We start from the raw sequence: 19574 nt of genomic DNA on the forward strand, positions 1-19574 counted from the left end.
TCGACAAGCCTGACAAAACACAAATGTGTGATAAAGAATCTGTTATGTTATGGGAAATTGTAGTGCTAGTTTAGATAAGAATTAGGAAGGAACAGTACAGTAATAATGTCTTTGTTCTCCTGTCATTTGTTAGAGTTACAGTATATAAGGTAGTTATATAAGGTACAAATGTTTTCTTTTTTACAGAAATTTGGGAAGATTAGGGGAATGCCACTACAACATGACAATAGGTTATTCAAGCCTGGAAAGCAGGTGGCAGCGTAAACATTTAATTGATGTCATGCCAATTACAGGATACATGCCAAGCCGTATTACCTTTGAATTGTTCGCCAAAGCTAATGTTGACTTAAAACAGTGCAAATAACAGCCCGAACCAGCATCTGTAAAGTGGAATCTTAATAAACACGGTTCTCACGCATATCTGCTAGCTACAGATCAATGTATAATGATTAGCCCTTGTTTATAAACCAGACATATGCGTCTACACACAGCGCACTCAGTACTTAAATCCAGTGTGATCATCTTTCCATATCGTGTTTGAAAACATTGGGTTGCTGTGGAACCGTGGCATGGCGTCATCAAACAGATACACCTACTTTGATACAAATCTAAACAATAAGACTGGTTTGGTTCCCAGAGAGTCATCTTTACTACTACTGAGCTCTGTTTGGCAAACACAGATGACTTCCTCTTACAATGTCGATAAGACTGGCATTTTCCTGTTACTCAATTACCCATACGTGTATATCATGGCGGGTTTTTTTTGTTACAGTTCCAGTTTAACAATTATCAGGAAAGGCCTGACGTCAGGTCACGTATATTCAGTACATTGGAGAATGATAGTGCATGAGCAGCAACAGTGAGAAACATGGAAACTATAAATCACCAAATTCAACACAGACATTTGTACATTTTATGTAATTTCATGGCTGTCAGTTTATTTTTAATATGTGTTTAAGGTTGGAGTTATCAAGCTGTTACAGAATTTTATATTCAACAATCAGCCGTAACGTTAAAACCACCTGCCAAATATTATGTAGACCTTCCTTGTGCTGCCAAAACAGCTCTGACCCATCGAGGCATGGACTCCACAAGACCTCTAACTATAGTATCTGGCACCAAGATGCTAGCAGCAGATACTTTAAGTCCTGTAAGTTGTGAGGTAAAGCCTTTATGGATTGGACATGTTTGTTCTGCATCCCACAGTTTCTCGGCTTGATTGAGATCTCAGGAATTTGGAGGCCAATCAACTATTGATCATGCTCCTCAAACCATTTTTGTGTGCATTATCTTACATAATAAGGCTACTGCCATTAGGGAATACTGTTCCTATGAAGGAGTTTACTTGATCTGCAACAATGTTCAGGTAGGAGATCAGCAGAACATTGCCCAGAGCATCACACCGTCTCTTACAGTGTGCCTTCTTCCCATAGTGCAACCTGGTGTCATCTTGTCCCCGGTTAATTGAAGCACATGCACTCAGCCATCCATTGTAAATAAAAATGTGCGTTATCAGAACAGGCTACCTTATTGCATTGCTCCATGGTCCTGTCCTGATGCTCACGTACACATTGTAGGTGCTTTCACTGGTAGACAGGGATCAACATGGGCACTATACAACCCCATGAAAGGCAAGCTGTAATACACTTGTTCTGATACCTTTCTATCATAACCAACATTAACTTCAGCAATTTGTGCTACAGTAGCTGTTCTGTAGAACTGGACCCAAAGGTCCTAGAAGTGTCCTCGGGCCTTTACAGGATGCAATAAGACTGTAAAGAAAGAAAGAAAGAAAGAAAGAAAGAAAGAAAGAAAGAAAGAAAGAAAGAAAGAAAGAAGAAAGAAAGAAAGAAAGAAAGAAAGAAAGAAAGAAAGAAAGAAAGAAAGAGAAAGCATTTTATCTTCATTGTTCACTTTCAATTTTGTTTCTAGTTCAGAATAACAGGGAAAATAAATTCATATTTGCAGATCATGCTAAGTTTTTAGTGGAGCACGTATGTGTATGTATTCTCTCTCCTTTAAACAGAGAAGTGCTTTTTTATACATAATGAAATATCTAAAAAAATACTGGGGCATATAATTTAAAGATACTTTAGATGAATAATCCTATAATGCTGAATATTGTTTCTCTTGTTTCTCTTGTTTCTCTTGTTTTATGGTGCATCACTTTTTTAGTTAATTAGAGTGGATAGAAAGAAAGAGAGAGAGAGAGAGAGAGAGAGAGAGAGAGAGAGAGAGAGAGAGAGAGAGAGAGATTGAGTGATTGAGTACCTGTGTAGCTAAGCAACAACTGAATCACTTGTCTTTTCTCTTTCCCTCACTGTGTAAAGTGCCTGTTAAAGGGCATGTATATGAATCTCTTGTGAATTTCATTTTTTATTTCAAGAGTTACAAAATACAATGAAATAATTTATAAATGTACAAAAATAATTCATATTTATTATTATTATTATTATTATTATTATTATTATTATTATTATTATTATTATTATTATGATTATTATTTAATGCTAATATTTGTTTTCTTTATGTGGCTCTTTTCTTTAAGTGCAGTTAAAGGTTTCAAGCCCTTAGGACAAAATGAGGAAACGTGAGGATATAGAAAATGGTTTTTATGTGTTAGGTTATCACAATTTTCACTGAAGGTCAATAGTGTATTGTAGGTATGGGATACAAATTTCAATTGCATTCAACTTTCAATCCTATTTATATTGCAGAGATTATGTACAAGGTCATTTTGTTGCAGATAGCAACAAGGTGAAAAAAGTGGGCCAAGGTCAAAGTTACAGTAGGACCTTTTACTTACATGTTAATACTCCTAACACAGCTTACTGACAGCCTGTCATTTCTTATAGTTTAATGTAATATAATATAATGTAATATAATATAATATAATATAATATAATATAATATAATATAATATAATATAATATAATATAATATAATATAATATAATATAATATAATATAATATAATTATGTGTAAAAAATGTCTGCAAATTACTTCAGACTTTTTCTTCATGCTATGAAATTAAGTAGATTCAGCAATGAATAAAAATTCATTGTCTCTTAGGGTCTTTTGCTTTGTTTTTGTTTTGAAGGTTTAAAAGACTGAAGCAATTCTATTTGATATCAAATGATTTTTCCTTCTTTTTTTAAAAAATAATGAAGTCTTTGTAGCAAACATGTAGACAGCTAATTATTTAACAGCCTTTAACCAATGACAGAAAGATAGATGTGAGAATTAATGATAAGTGTATTAACATGAAGTGGGTCCTTGAATGATGCTCTGAATGTTCTACAAACGTCTACAAATGTTCTACAAACGTAATAGAACCTTGTTTTTTCCAAAAGTCACCATAGGTTAGTGTGAGTGTGTCTTAATCCCTTCATCACTTGCATAAAAAGGATGAATTGGAGAAAATTCATGGAAAAAAGGGTGAATTGGAGGTTTGAAAATAAATCTAAGATTTAATATATACAATGATGTCCTGGGACAATGGGGCAAGTATTGAACAGAACATAACAGATAAACGGCGGTGTCTCTGTGGTATACAGTATGTGGTGAATCCCCTTAAACAATTTACCATCAAGCTCTAGATGTCCCAAACCCGTATATTGACTATCTGGTTATTTATTTGAGCTTGTATCTGTGGCACCAAGCTGTGGGAATTACCTGAAAATCTCCACTGGTAAGAGACCAAGCCAGCTGAATCAACATTGAATACAAAGATGACCTTCATATCAGTTTCTGCAGAGACCCAACAATACACAGAGACATCACACCACCCTTAGCCTTAATCACTAGCCACATCTAGGTGTGAAAAGAACAAAAGAGAAGCAGCCTACGCTGATAATTGAGCCAACACTGATTATGGTGAATAGTGAGAGCACCCTGACATGGAGCGCGATCCTCTTTTTTCTGTTATTGTTGAATAGATATCTGCATTTCCATGTGCTCGTGTGCGTCATACACAATTCAAGGCAAGGTTTCCCCACGCGCTTTTGTCAACAGCATGACCATCACTGTTGACAAAATTGACCATTGTGAAATAATGGTGTGCGTTTATCATATGGCAAATCATTACATCAAACTGATACAGGATTAATTTCCTGCTTCACTGCTGTGCTGCAGTGGCTTGGCCGATTTAGAAGCCAAGCACACTCGGCGTGACTCATCGTCCGTGTCCCTGTGCTTCAAGGCTCATCTCAGGAAAGACCAAAGAGCCTTTGTGTTAATCTTTAACCATAAAATCTGTAAACTGAAAATAGCAACCGGCACTTTTAGAAACAGATGTGTTCTGCTGAGTGTAGCAGGATCTCTCTCTCTCTCTCTCTCTCTCTCTCTCTCTCTCTCTCACACACACACACACTCTTTCTCTCCCTAAGGATCTTCTTTACAAGATTCTCAGCTCTTGGAAAGAAAAAAACATTTGTAATATTTATTTCAAGTATTTGTGGATTTACAGAGTTGTGGTAGGTCCCTTCTTATGGCGGAGGCAACTCAAGAAGAATATGATTAAAAATAAAAGTATTTTAAAAACATGAAAGGAAACAAAAGTTCAACTCAGTAAAATCATGCACTTATTTGAACTGGTGGTCAGTGTGTAATAAAAGTATAACAAAACAATAGTGAGGAAATAATCTTTTATGGCATAAGAGAACGAACAGCGAGTACATCGAGAAGGCTGTTCATAGTGCTTCAGTGTTCAATGTGCAGCCCCTGACGTGGCAGTGCTTTAGGCCTGACCAAGTTGAAAGGAGTTGCTTGGCAACTGTCTTTAGTCTCCTTAGAACCTGGACTGGATTCTCTATAGATAATAGTGTGCATACACCCTTTTAATAAACATCTTTTACTTAGCTGTCTTTAGTCAGTGTCTGTAAAGGCCAAGGATTTATTTATGAATGAAAACTTTATTTTTTTTATTTAACATTCGTTAAGGCCATCACCTTTATATTTTATTTTAATTTTCTTTTTAGTATTGCTTGTAAGATACATACATCTTCATCCATCCATATATATATATATATATATATATATATATATATATATATATATTTGTTTTTTTTAATGTAACTAAAATTAGGCCATCACCATTATATTTTATTTTATTTTCCTTGCATATTTCTGTTGGTATTGCTTGTAAGATAAGTCTGAAAGGCAAATCTGATACATACATCGTCCTCCATACATACCGTATGTATGTATTTTTATTTATCTAGCCCAGGGTTGTAGGGAACCTGGAGGGAGGGGTGCCAACCCATCATAGGGCACAATCATACACAACACAGACAATTTAGAAATGCCAATCAGCCTACAACACATGGCTTTGTACTGAGGGAAGAAACCAAGTGGAGGTAACCAAGAGTAAGTGGAGGAAACTACAAAGCATGAGGAGAACATGCAACCTCCACACACACAAGGATGAAAGAAAACGTGATAACCACTAAGCCACCGTGTTTTTAAAAGAAACCCTTAGCACAAACATCATACACTCTTCACAGGACAATCCTGAGTATGTTGTCTTCTGACATTTGATCTAGCTTGTCATCTGTTGTTATGTCTTCCTGTCAGGTCATCCTGGCCCAGTGTAAGCACATTTGGAAAATTAATTACTCACTCTCATCTAATTGGACTAATCAAACCATAAAATGAAGAATTTAGTGAGCATCTGCCAAGCTCTTTAGAATATAGCATTTCATGCATATATTAAAAAGGCTCTTCTATTCTATTCCATTCATTTCAAAAGGGCATTGTGACCTACATATGAATATTCCTAGCATCATTTACAAAACAGCGAAAACCTTACATACACACGGTTAGCTGTTTTGGTATTAACTTTTGCTCTTTATTCGCAACATGTATAAATGTGCCAGTGTGGAGGACACTCATGATTAATCCATGTGCTTTTTCAGAGAAATGTGACCAATGTGCACATGTTTGCAGTGACTAGAAGCTACGTGTAAATCCATAAATGGATGAGTATTTGAAGTACTGCAATTGTAGCTTACATGATTAGTCCGGCCTTCATTACTTGAGGAGAGACTACGTATGTAGAGAGTCATTACCATGGACACAGTTGGAGGAAGTAAGCATGAATGCATGCATCTTAACCAGCAAGCTTCATTAGCCCATGCTATTGCCTGGGATTTTTTTTTTCAATATGAGGTCAGTTTTATCATTTCTCATGTGAATAAGTAAGAGAAGACCTTGAGCAGAATAAATTGAATAGTTTTTGTTTGTTTTTTTCTGAAAATCAACCACCTTCTTTAATCAGCTTCAGGTTTCAGGTTACTCCAGGTATTTTTAATCCCTGCAAAGGTCAGCAGGAAACAACAGACTTACAGGAAATTAGAGAAGGTTATACTTTCTCAATCGACTCATTGAGGAAAGAAAATTTATCAGTAACCCTCTCCCCGTCCGCATGACATACATAACTTTCCCTTTTTCTCATTTCTTTTTCTAAAAGCATTGTTTAAGTGTAAAAAGCAATTAAAATAAGTAAATAAAGTACTTTTTTATGTTGACAGTGAGTGTGTCTATTTCACCGGGAAATGTTATAATATAGTGTAGTTTTAAAAACAATGTGATTAATTATACATTTATGTATTTTACCCATGATGACAATATACCAGCTACAAGGAATTATACAGTGTTTTTATCAGAGCTTATATTGATTTATATGGATTTGGTTTGAGATGACTCTTATGAATTATTAAATTTTGAATGATTATATTTTACATGTCTTTCTCCATCAAGAACAAAGTCAGTCAGAAACAAAGTCAATCAGGATTAAGGCTCTGAAAATAACATATTTGTCATACTAGTCTTATTAATGAAACAATTCATCTCTTTTATTTCACGATGTAACTGGTTAATTCATTATTAAGATAAAACAATAACAATGGGCATTTTGAATCCTTTGTGGGTTTTTTCTTTCCCCAGTGTCCTCTACCTCTTTAATGACTGCAGTGACAGAACCACTGAACCGGTGCAGAAGTGATAATGCAGGTGGCCAAACAAATGTGTATGTGTTAAATTAGTTTAATTGGTTGTTTCTGTTTAGTTTTTATCATAAGTGCATGTTTCTATGATTATGCTAATTAAGTAAGTAACTCACTACATTAAGGAGTCAGTCTGATCAAGGACGTCTTTTTTTGCAGAAATGGAAACAAAGCAAGCGATTTAGGCTGTAAAGAAGCTTTAAAGGTTGCAGTGTTTCTATTCACAGTCCATGGACATTGGTTTAGTTGTGAATAAATGTTCACTTTTTTCAGTGAACCTCTTTTCCCGTTGAGCTCCTAAGAGTGAGAGAGAGAGAAACAAGGAATTTGCTTTTCAATATTTTAATAGAAATAAATCTTTAGCATTATAAAACTGTATATAAATAAGGAATGTTAACAAATCAAATAAATATAGAAATTAAGTTCACTTTTCTTTTTATAAGCTGACAATACAAGTCAGAGCAATATCACAACTGCCCAAAATATAGTCTCTTTTCATGGTGGACATTTTGTTGACTACTTTAAACCTCAGTGACCAATGGCTGAGGTCCTCTTCACTTATGCCATCAAAGAAAAAGTCCTCATTGAAGATTGGATTACGGCTCTTCCTGATGACAGTGCTGCGCTGTTTCTGGAATTTCCCAGGCATTAGGGAAAGACTGATACTGCAGTTTATGCTTTTAGGGTCCACAGAGAGAGAGTACAGCCCCTCAGCGCTGATGAGTCGCACCCTGAGTCTCTGGTTCTCGGGGCAGTACTCTGCTGAAAGGCGTAGGGTTCCATCCCTTCCTATCGGCACCAGGCTTTCCTTCATAACACGTTCTCTGTGCAGAACCAAGTCCAAGGGGAAGATGGCAGGAGGTGCAAGGCCAAAGCTGGATGAAAGAGGCTCTATGAGTACCTCAGATGATCTCCTCATGACGTTAGGGCTGTTATCTGTGGAGCTGGCTTCATCCGTTGACAGGGAGTTGTTCCTGGAAACAGCAGTCTTCCGGATATTGCGGTAGAGTAGCTTCTCGTGGCTGAGTGTTTTGAAGAGGGAGGGTTTGGGTAGTGATCTTGCCAGGAGAGGAGAGCTGAATGGAGAAGATTCTGCTGATGAGGTGGTGTCACTGTCTTGTGTACCCTGCCTGTGCAGACCAAAACCCCTCCGTGACAGTTTGGAGGTAAAGTTGTTCAGACTGAAGGAGGAAGGTGATTTGGAGACTGGGAAAACAGGAGCTGAAGAAGATCTGGAGCAGGCATTAGACACGCTCCTGGGTAGAAGCAATGGCATCCCACAGGAATTGGGATCATTGTGGAACAGAGATTCCTTCCTTCTGGTGTGGGGGCTCTCGAGCAGTGTGCAGAAGCCATAGCATGTCTGGGCTTTAGCCAGGTGGGGCAGAGAGAGAGCAGCCTGGCTCTGGGGGTCCGCATTGGTGTTGTCCTCATCATTACAACATTTGTTGTATGGTCCATCATCCACGCTCTCGACCTGGATTATGTGACTATTGATCGTTTCTCGGAAGGAAATCTCTTTCTTTGGGCTGTAACTTTGACTGCAAGAAATGGTGATGCATGGAGTTGGCTTTCCTTGCTCTACACCCTTGACCTCCAGTGGACTTGAGATTTTAGGTGGGATGCAGAACTCAGGAATGGTGTCTGGAGTGATGATGTTGGGACACAGGGTGGTTTTCTTGCCTTTCTCAGCAGGAGCTTTTTCTCCAAACATGCTTCCAATTTTAAGGCTATATTCCGTGGAAAGAAGGAGCAGATTGGTTTTCTCTACTGATATACGGATCTTCTCCACCACCCACATGGGATCAACTTTAAAAACCTTAAAAAACAAGTGAAAGATTGTAGATTTAATAGTTAGAATTGACATAAACGGTAAGTTTCTCAATTGTTAATAAACAAAAAGGCAAATGTAAGAGATCACAAATGACATAAATTTTGCTTACCATAGAAGTCATGTGCTGTAGCTCAGTAGATTTGTTCAGTATCTTGCTTGCCACATTGAAGTGAGGCTTCCTGGTGACAGATGTAGTTTTCTGGCCAGCAGACTTTCTGTCTCGTCTCAGAGTGGCATTTCTGTGATGCATGAAACGCTCTTGGCTACTTATACTGCAGCACTGGACAGTGGGTGGAGTTTCGGGCTCCACGTGCACACCTCCAGCAGCTCAGGCACACTTCGCCTGCTGACACTGGCTACAGTTCCCATAGGAACACACATAATATACTCTAAACTCCAAGCTTGGAAAAGTAAAGCTAGCATGATAAGCAAATTGCTTTAGAGGGTAATGAAACAGTCTGATAAAATCCACCTGTGTGTTAGTATGTTTAATTTTCCATTCTTTAAAGAGAACCTAAGGCTGCTTGTCAGACAAGAAAATGTAACTGATTGGATAGCGGTTAACTGACCTTACATACTTACATAATTAGTACATAAGGCACAATATGTTTAGTCCATCCTAATCCTGTATTACAGATAAATACGGCATATATTACATAATTCAAATTATTACAGTTATTCCTGATGATCTACATCATATTGTATTCCTGGACATATGTATCTCAAACAGAGTATTCAGAGACAAAGAAATTTGCAAAAAAGATAAGTATATAAAAGTGTGCAAACACAGCAGATAACAACTAGCAAAAGATAAAACAGTGTATTCTGTAAGTGTTCTGTTCTGTTCTGTTCATGCCATGGTACATTGTAAGTGGTTACATAGCAGTGCTTTCAAGCATTGTAGTCATGAGAATTAGTGATAAGGAGAACCAAGCTCCATAAAAACATTTGGCCTTTTAATAAACCAATATTGATTACTCAGGATACTAGAACATTCTGGGAATTCTGTGAACATGATGTGAAAGTGCAGCCACCAATCCCACTCTCAGGTATACCCTCTTGTGGTAGAAAAAATACTGTCCCTTTGTACTATATACAGTATTACAGTTTAATTTAGCATGTTAATGCACTAAATGTAATAGGGATTGAAATAAAATTAACCATTACATTTATAGGATATTGCAGTTTATATTGGTCTTTAAACATTTTACTAATGCCCCTTTAAAGGTGCAATAAGAGAGTTTAATGTATTGTTGTTTCAATTATGGGATTCACATCTCATCAATTCATTTAATTTTTCAGCTTTGGTTCAGAGTTCAAGTGCAGTATCTCAGCAACTCTCTGGGAAACTACATCATTAGACAGTTGGTCTATAGAGATTAAAAAACATGAAAATAATGGAAAAAATATCTTTTTTAACTTGTTCTTAGAAATGTTTTTGTTACTGAAGACACTTATGGATTTTTTTTAATCAGCAGAATGGCTGCTATCAGTGTTTTATTTTTTAATTTATTGTTTTGGGTTGTATAGCATGTGAGGATTAAGGGCTGCTGAGGATAAAGGAGCTTTTACATGCAGAATAATGATAAATCCAGTTCAGTCTGACCAGCTACAAGCTGCCAGGCTAGTAGACCATCTTTCACCATCTGGCAAGTTACTTAAACTGATTACTAAATGTTTCACATTTTCTATCATAGAGTTATGTTATATTCTTTCCTTTTTAAATGGCTTGTCTACAATATAGTATTAATTACCACTAATACTATATTATAGACAATACAATACAACATACAACATTATCGAGCAGCTGGTAGCTGGTCAGTAAAAACTGGATTTTTCAGCAGGATGATGCTGTTTACCCTGGTCAGAGTTTATCTGGATTAAATCACTGACTCATTCATTCATTTATTCATTAATTCATTCTTTCATTCTTTCATCAGTAAATCATTTATACTGGTCAGTTTTGTAGTGGTTAAATTGGGGACACTGGAGCATGTGGCAACATTACTGACTGCACTACAGTGGTGCCCCAAAATTGTTAATACGCTTTGGAAATAGAACCAATGCAGTTAGAAAATATCTATCTTTTATCTTGACCTCTAAACTGGCCCTTGCTCTTCCCCAGATTTAAAAATACAGTTGATACTGCCATCTAACTAATGAAAGATAAATAAAGGCCTATGTGTTTATGTGGGCTTTTTCAACATGAGCACTAGATGGCAGTAGAATGTTATACATGTAGAGTAGACAGTTGGGGACACAAACCTTTTTAGAGTCACTACTTTGAATGTAGTTTTTAATCTTATCTTCCAGGTAAGTAAGCCTATATGCCACAGTAGTATACTCTACATGCATACTGTATGTGGCATTATCACCTTAGCCCTGTCTTTGTTGAGGCTTTTGGCAGCAAAATCGAGACAGATGATGAGAAAGACCAGTTTGATTAGTACTTCTGTTCTGTTTAGGTTTACATTTATGGCATTTGGCAGACACCCTTATCAGAAATGTACAAATGCAATGAATCTTTATCCGTGAATACATCCTGATATTAGTTCACAGGGTCACGGTCTAAGAACACTATCAGTCTAAAAACTCTGTTGGGGAGGTTATATATATATATATATATATATATATATATATATATATATATATATATATATATATATATACATATATATATATATATGTATGGCATCTCACTTTTCCTGTGATACCTCAACCTGAGCTCAGTATTGAAGCAAGGGCATAGGAGCTGTATTGCTGTGGTGCCCCTGTGGTAAGTTACTTTTACATTTGTTGTTAGGCACTTGGTCTGTGTGAAATTTCCCTAGCAGAAAGTAGAACACTATTAGCACTAAGAAACTAAAAACGTTCAAATATAGACGAAACATTAAAGAATCCTTTTCCAAGAGTATAATGATCAGAACGTAAAGTATAATATCCTAAAATCTTTTTTCTTTTTTTTTTTTAAATTGTATCTTTTTTTTATGATAGTGCTGAAAGATAGGTTACATAAACCTGCATATTGCATATTATTGTTGTAAAGCAAGTTAACCATATTTAGCATCACGTATACCCAATACATCATACAGATGGCTATTACTCCAATAATTTCAACTATTTTTTTTTCTTCAGTCATTGATTGCTAGAGTGGAAAAATGTGGTTACAGCTTATTGACCGACAAGGACACAGTGTCATCAATAAAACGTTTCTACAGCAATCCACACTTACTTGAGGGCACGGGAAATAATTTCACTTGCTAAATATGAATGAATACAAAGCAAGGTCCATGAGGTGCCTTGCATCTATAATGTACTACTCAGTGATACATGCAAATGATGCTGAATTACACTTTTCCTTTAGCAACTAATAGAGTCCAGTGTGTATACACATGTATTTGTTGTTGTTTTTATGGCTCATTATCATAGTGCATATTCATGATGTACACAGGCATGATATCTACTATTATATCTACTATATTGCTCTCAGTTACAGTTGCACAAGAAGTGAGACTGTCTTTGCATTTAAACCTGCCAAGGTTGACAGAAAAAAGCTCATGTTTCTCAGAAATTTGTTTTGGAGAAGGGAGGAAAACTGAAGAGCGCTTTTATGCTCTGTAGCGTAGGCAGACTGTAACTGCTATAAAATGTTTGATGTTTCTATATATCAGTAATGAAAAGAAAAGAAAAGAAAAAAGAGGCACAGCTAGTCACATTCAATCATCCAGACAGATGTCATTATACTTTTGTTTTAAGATTTTACTTGCCTATGACGGAATTAGTATATAGTTCAGACCAAACAGCAGGAGGTAGTTTTGCTTGTTTTGTATGACAGCTATCTAACCTCAGTAAAGAAGGTAGTAAACTGTATCTTTCTTACCTTTAAAATGTATGATTTACCTGAAAAGATTTACATACCATTAAATTCCATGTGTGGTACGTAACTGACCCTTATGAAATATTGCTGTCCTATATTTCCATCCTAGTTCTTGGGAACGTCTGGAATTGTGAACATTGCTGAAACGCATGATCTGATTGATCAGCTTGTATAGAAGATATTTTGAAACAGCAGCCCTAGAGAAGAGAAGGTTAAAGGGGCTTGTTCCAGTGAAAATCAGCATACCTGGCACTTCTGGGGGTTGGGGGTCAATTTCTGCACTGCGTTAACTGAGTTTGCATGCTCTCCCCATGCCTGGGGTTTTCCTCTGTGTACTATGGTTTCCTCCATCAGGCCAAAGACTTGTGCATCTCTGGCATGACTGGCATCTCTACAGTAATTTGTTTGTAGTGTGTGAATGCTCTACGGAAAGTCTTTTTGTCACTGGTTTTGTCACAAAAGTAAAGTTTATAACAGTGTAAAGCAAGGTATTTCAGTTTTCATTTCCCAGATATCCAATTTGACAAGGAAATGCACAGTTCATATACCTTTAAGAGTGAAATAAGGCTGTGCATGTGCAAGCTTAAACCCACTTAAACCCACTTTAATGAAATCCACACAATTCACATATAAATAAAGTATACTGAGTGAGTTCGGCGGTGAATGAGATGTGATTTGGCTGGTGATCGACTGCCTGTTTCTCTCGCCTTCTATTAGTAGTGTTTGATTTGGATGAGGGAGCTTAATAAGCAGGGCGGAGCTCTAGTGTACAGAGACTGGAGTAACCCACAGCCTGCTGCCTCTCCACACCAGCTCCTCTCTCATGCACCACGCTGCTGGATTTCAGGTAGGAATATTCTTCATCTGCTTCTTCCTTCAATGCAACGCTCTTTATATTTTCAACAGGAAAGAAAATGCTAGATGCAGTGTTGAGCATGCAGTGTGAACAGTAGTGATCCAGCGTGTGATGGTGGTGGAGTATGAATGGGCGTCAGATCTCAGCAAGCGTGTTTAGTCTAAATACGAAATGTGGTTCATTACTTCTGGTTCGGTGGAGTGTGTGTGTGTGTGTGTAACGAATCTGGACGTGCATACAAGATGGAAGTATCCTTTTGTGCGCCCCAAACAGCGCGTGCCGGTTTAATGCATGTTTTTCTGATTGAACCTGGTGCGTTTGAGGCTTCGCCAACATTTCCAAGGCTTCATATGTGTTTAATGATAAGTCAACATCCAAATCGAGCACGCAGACGTCCGGCTTTAACGCTGGTTTCTCCTACATGACACCGCTTGTTCATGTCGGGAACATGAGATGAACTCGGTTTGAACGACTTGAGCCGCCGTGGCGTTTTTTCCCACTCGATGGGGGTCACAGCTAAAGGGCGAAATTTGACGACGCCATATTAACGCTATCTTGTATCCGATCGATGCAACATTGACACGTTTCCCAGCATTTATCTGTTCTATCGAGGACACTCTTGAAACTGTGTAACACATCGGCGGATATGATTTACAGTCTAATCCGTTTGATTAATCTCGTGTGGAAATGCAGAGAAACTGATGTCGTGAAGATTGAGGCTGATTTGTGAAATGATCCAGAGTTTAGTGGTCGATCGACTGTGCGTTCAGGATATTGGTGGATTTAAATCAGCTAGCGTTCATCATGGAGAGCTGGAAATAAGATGTTTAATCATAGTTTAATCATAACTGAATCTGATGTGATCCCGATTTCAGCCTGTGTTTCTCTCCATGACTTCCCAGCTGCTTTACTGCAATATCGAATGACACACACACACACACACACACACACACACACACACAAAACCATGGTGCTCGTGTCTTGCAGGATATGCACATATAACAGTACACTGTGTCTGGTAAAAAGAGAGAAGCCTATGTACTTGTCTAGGTAATTAAATACTCATTCAGGCAGAACATGGTCACCTTAATAATAAGAATCATCATCTAAGAAAGAAAGTAGATTGAATCAAGTTGTCCTTGAAGACGACGTGCAGCTCTTTTAGTCCCTCATGTAGCTGAAAAAGTGCCACACCCCTCTGTAAGCAGAGTCAGTCACCTTAACCTCAAGACGTCGACATTGAGGATGAGGCCTAACCGATAAAGTCATCATTTTTTTTCTCAGGGTTGTCCAGTCTTATTATTTTTTTGGAAAGGGTCAGCGTGGCTAAATGTTTTGTCACCCATGAAAGCAGGAGGATGCTAAAACATTTCGAGACATGTCCTCGTCAATGTTCTTTTCTTTCGGGTCCTGTTTTGCCCCACACTGACATGGTTTATAGGATGTAAATGTAAGCAGGTTAGGATGACTCCTCATTTGTTATAGGGTTTGTATATATGTCGCTTTCTGATGCTGTGTAGGAATATCAGGACTGATACTGACCTACAATACTGCACCGGTTTCGTATGGGGTTTGACATTTTCTGAGACATTCCTCATTTTGAACAAGTGTGAATTGTGTTTTTTTTTTTTGTTTTTTTTGACAGACATTATGCACATGGAGGGCAGACAGACTTGAAGCAAGCCACTGCCCTATCTGGGATGATTTGCATAGTAGAAGATTGTAGATTGTTGGCTTAGCTGATATGAGGGTGAATATATTGTACAGGTTATCAGTCGTAGTCCTAGAGTTTTCCCTGCTGAAACAACGCTGCTTTAACTAATATTCTATTAAACAGCCTTTCCTGTATTTAAGTGGGTATGTTAACAGAGAGAACACTGAAATGTGCAGGACTGCTGGTAGAGAACCTGTTCTGTATTAGATCACATCAAAAGTGAGTGTTGGCAAAATGGTATTGCATTGAAAATGGTGGGGGGAGATACTGGTTCAATGATTTAACAGAAAGTCGTATCCACGTATTGGCCTCCAACCAGATTGCTGTTGTACCTCATTCCTATAATACACTCAGTAGTTTCTTCTCACTAAGCAGATTGAATGCATTTATCCACAATGTGGAATGACTATCCACAATGTACATTTTTAAAAGGGTAGCTTAGTGTGAATTAATATAATTTAACACTGGAGGTCTTGCCACTATGCTTTATTTCTTCAATACCCTGAATATTAGTGCTGTATGGGGTGTAGTAGGTAATGTGGGCAGTGGGCAGGAAGCCAGTCATGCTGTATGACAGGAAGAGACGGATGTTTAATACTGCTGTGCAATGGGCTTTCTGGCAGTTATATGAGGTCAAGCCTGTGATCTAAATGCTGTTCACTATTTTCCCCCCTCCTGAAAAAGACTAAAGACAATCATAGGCTTAGTGTATTTTGTGCCTGGCTCATTGTGTTACAGGCTAATAGATGTGAGGAATATGAATTTGTGGAAGTGAAGAGAGTTGTGATTGAGGAGCGTAACTGGGATTGTGTGAGTAGTGTTAGTTATAATAAATAAATAAGACAGCATGGTGCAATAAGAAACCCCTCTTTTCTTAGGCATGCTGCATTATGAGTTTGTGGTAAATGAGTGGTAGACATTAATAAGGATGCAATCACACTCAACCATAGTAGGGAAACCTTTATGAGTCTATGTATGAAAATTGCGTAGGTTATCGTTAGTCAATTTGTGGTGGCCACGTTCCCTTGCTCTTAGTCTTGCAACTTTTGCTAACACCAGCTCTCTCGCTTCCTTATACATGGCTATTATTAGTTCTCTGCACAGCAAGTATCTCAGGCTGGGATATGGCTCTTGCCTCTACAAAGGTGCTGATAAAATCTCATCATTCCAGTGACATTCTACACCACATAAGAGCACATAAGAGAACATAACAGCATTTGTTTTCCTGATTGTAATGCAAGACAAAAAATGCTCTATTTTGAAAGAGTATTCAATAAGATAGATGTAGTATTTTGGAGTCTTTCCATTGCTGTGCAGATATCATTGTTGGCTCCGGGCCAATGCAGTGCGTCGTTACTCTCTCTCACTCTCACTTGCATGAAATCATGAGGTTCTCTACCACAGCTGTCCAACGCCTGATGAAGTCATGAATGATTACAAAGTTTTTGGTTTACTCTCATGAACTTCTTAAAGTTCAATGATGTAAGACCTCAGATAGATTCAAGTAGTGTTTCATTTGTAACTTCATTAGCATGTTTAAATGCTGTCTAATAGTCCATTAATGACCCTACTTATGGTTCAATCAGAGGAAAAACCTTAAAAATTAACAAAATGGATAGAAAGATGGACAGATATTTCAAAATCCTTAAAACAGTTTATTAAATAGATGAATTTCCTTCATTCTGTTGGTGTGTGAATCTGACATTTGATATCTTCTTATTATTTTTTGTTTTTGTTGCATTTGTATTTGTACTCCAAAGCTCTAAGACTAAGATGGCAGCTGGAAAAAAGTGGCCTTGTGGAGAAAAAAATCACACTGGTAATTTACTTAAAGTTCAGTAAATCAGTGGGCAGCTGATATTTGGAGGAGGCTGATTTGGGCACCAAGTTGTTGTTCTTGTTATCAGTTTTATGAAGAGCTTTTTGAAGGATTTAATTTCTGAGATTGAATGAAAATGAAAGTCAAAACACACAGGACTAATATACACTTACTGGACACTTGCTGTCTGTTTGAAGCCTTGATAAAGCTGGGATGAAGCAATCTGATAAGGTTTATTGTAAGTAATTTCAGCATACCCCTTATTTTAACCCCCTAAAATCAGGCTTGGTAAATGACTGGTCTATTGATTTGGCTTGATCACAAACATCCGGTTAAAGAGGCTATTATGAAAATGACAGGATTATGGCGTGGTATTAAGGCTTTAGATAGAATAAGTTATGTTCATGCAAGGCAGTCTAGTAAACATTTCAATGATTGGAATGTGGAATTCATCTTTTTTTTGTATGTAGTCTTTATAAAAGCATTTCCCTCATGTCTTGATTTACAAGACTATAACTGCATGCACTGGGATACAAGATGTACTTACATTTTTTTTTTTTTTTTTTAAATTGCAGAGTAGCAAACTGGCAATGTCAGTCACTCGGCACAATCTTTTACCTCATCTTGTTTGCTGTCAGTATTGTTTTCGTAGCTGTGTCCTGTAGGACTTTCTCCTTTTAGCCGGGCAGTTTGGAAGGCTGAGCCCTCTACTGCATGTGAATTGAATCACAATTGCACTGAAAACATTGATGGGCCTTGTTCCTTTCCACCTAACCATCCCAAGTGTACTGTGTCCAAAAAGATTGAGATGGCCTAAAGTACCTACAAATATAAACAACTGTCCATAAATAAAACCTCTTACCCATTTTAGATGTAATTGTTTTACATTTTTACTACCATATGCTTAATATTTAAAATACAGGTGACTAAAAAAAAAGACTGACTGAGAGAACACACAGAATAAACTTTGAGAGGAACCAGACTCAAAATGGGAAGCCATTCTCTTCTGGGTGACCCTGGATGGTGCAAATGTAAATCATTACAGTGTAGAGTAAAGGCAAACGGTACTCGAAACACTAATCTTTTCTTGCATGAGTGGAATATTTCTTTTGTTTTTGTGTGTGATTTCTGGCATGATCATACTGGAAGTCTTTTTGCGTTAGATCATCATGTAGTACATGTACCATAAAAGAGATTTCTCAGGTATTTTTTATGTTCTTTCATTTTCATAGATGGTCTGATGCTGTCTACTGAGATTTTATGGTGAAATTCCGTGTGGATAATCATGTAGATGGTTTGGATGTATTTCGTTTAACAACATGAGATATTGACTCCACTGTATGTAATCCAGTAAATCTTTATTTTATTATATTTGTTTAATAATAATGACCAATTACTCCTTTTTGTTGGAGCTGCTATATATATATATATATATATATATAATATACATATACACACACCTCTATTTCTCCCCTATTTTACAATGCATATCAGTCTGAGTCATCTTTGTGACCTGCTGTTCCACAGGATGGCTGTACATGCTAGAAGGAGATATTTAACTGCTTTATTCATTCCATAATTAACTAGCATTGTTCTAGTTGACTGGTGATTAATAACAACCTTCCTACCTAGAGAGCAGAGGTAATTGTGCTCTTTTGGTCTCCAGCATGATGGCGGTGGCTGTGGATTTGTCAGGATTCAAACTCATAACCTCCTGCGATAATAGAGGCAACACTTAAGAAGTGAGCATTTTAGTGGGAAAATACAAAGGTCGTTTACTTCATTATTCATAACATGATTCATTTGATAATCTGAATTCAATTCATTTACTCTATTATGCAGTTTAACTTAAGCTATTATTTATGACTGATATTTAGATGGACCTAAGGCAGTGGTTGAGCCCTTGTTTCACTTGGCTTGGTGCTTTCTTGTCTTCACTGGAATGCTACATGAACCACATCAGACATCTTTTAGACTCTTCTCTTTACATAAGAGCAGCCATGCTGTATTTGACTAATGTTTCCTCACAATGGAATATTACATGCTTTTTCTGTATTCTTTTGAACAAAGATGTACAGTTATGATGAATGAGAAACTAAGAGACCTTATGTCCGGTCATTCTGGAAGAGGAAGGTGACACTCCTGCAGTTCATCTGTTATAAAGACTGGCTATTTCCTTTCTAAACACAATTGTAGCCTTTAAATTGCTGCGAATGATATGATAACTTATGATGTATTAGCCAGAAAGATGTTCTTCTACAATCCAATGAGAGAGTGATTTTCCTATTGCTGTTCTTGTTCTGTGGCCCAAGCCAAATGAGGCCTGGGCTCTCATTTATTAATGGTGCTTGTTCACAGAAACTTGTACCTTCGGTGCAAAATGTTGGATTTATTAAAATAAATGTTTGGTGCTTTGTGTACACATTGTCAATAAAAAAACCTAAGCAAAAATTCTGTTTTGGAGCTGATT

At 37.2% G+C, this 19574-nt stretch overlaps 2 protein-coding genes across 3 annotated transcripts in view; one reads left to right on the top strand and one right to left on the bottom strand.

Moving 5' to 3' along the window:
• Nucleotides 1–7330: 7330 nt before the first annotated feature.
• On the bottom strand, nucleotides 7331–9076 carry c2cd4a (C2 calcium dependent domain containing 4A). The gene is made up of 2 exons (XM_060887385.1): nucleotides 8948–9076; nucleotides 7331–8823 (listed from the first exon to the last, which is right to left on the bottom strand). Exons 1-2 carry the CDS (start codon nucleotides 8957–8959, stop codon nucleotides 7441–7443), a joined length of 1395 nt encoding a protein of 464 aa, XP_060743368.1. The 5' UTR covers nucleotides 8960–9076; the 3' UTR covers nucleotides 7331–7440.
• A 4394-nt stretch (nucleotides 9077–13470) lies between these two features.
• tln2b (talin 2b) overlaps nucleotides 13471–19574 on the top strand; it is a 113160-nt gene continuing 107056 nt past the window's right edge. Inside the window, exon 1 of one of the 2 annotated variants that reach the window (XM_060886306.1) lies at nucleotides 13471–13562. The gene's annotated coding sequence lies outside the window, so the exon portion shown is untranslated. The remainder of the gene's footprint in view (nucleotides 13563–19574) is intronic. The other variant, XM_060886307.1, reaches the window with a different exon arrangement.

The sequence above is a fragment of the Tachysurus vachellii genome, chromosome 14 (assembly GCF_030014155.1).
Source record: "Tachysurus vachellii isolate PV-2020 chromosome 14, HZAU_Pvac_v1, whole genome shotgun sequence".
In the NCBI taxonomy this organism is placed as follows: domain Eukaryota; kingdom Metazoa; phylum Chordata; class Actinopteri; order Siluriformes; family Bagridae; genus Tachysurus; species Tachysurus vachellii.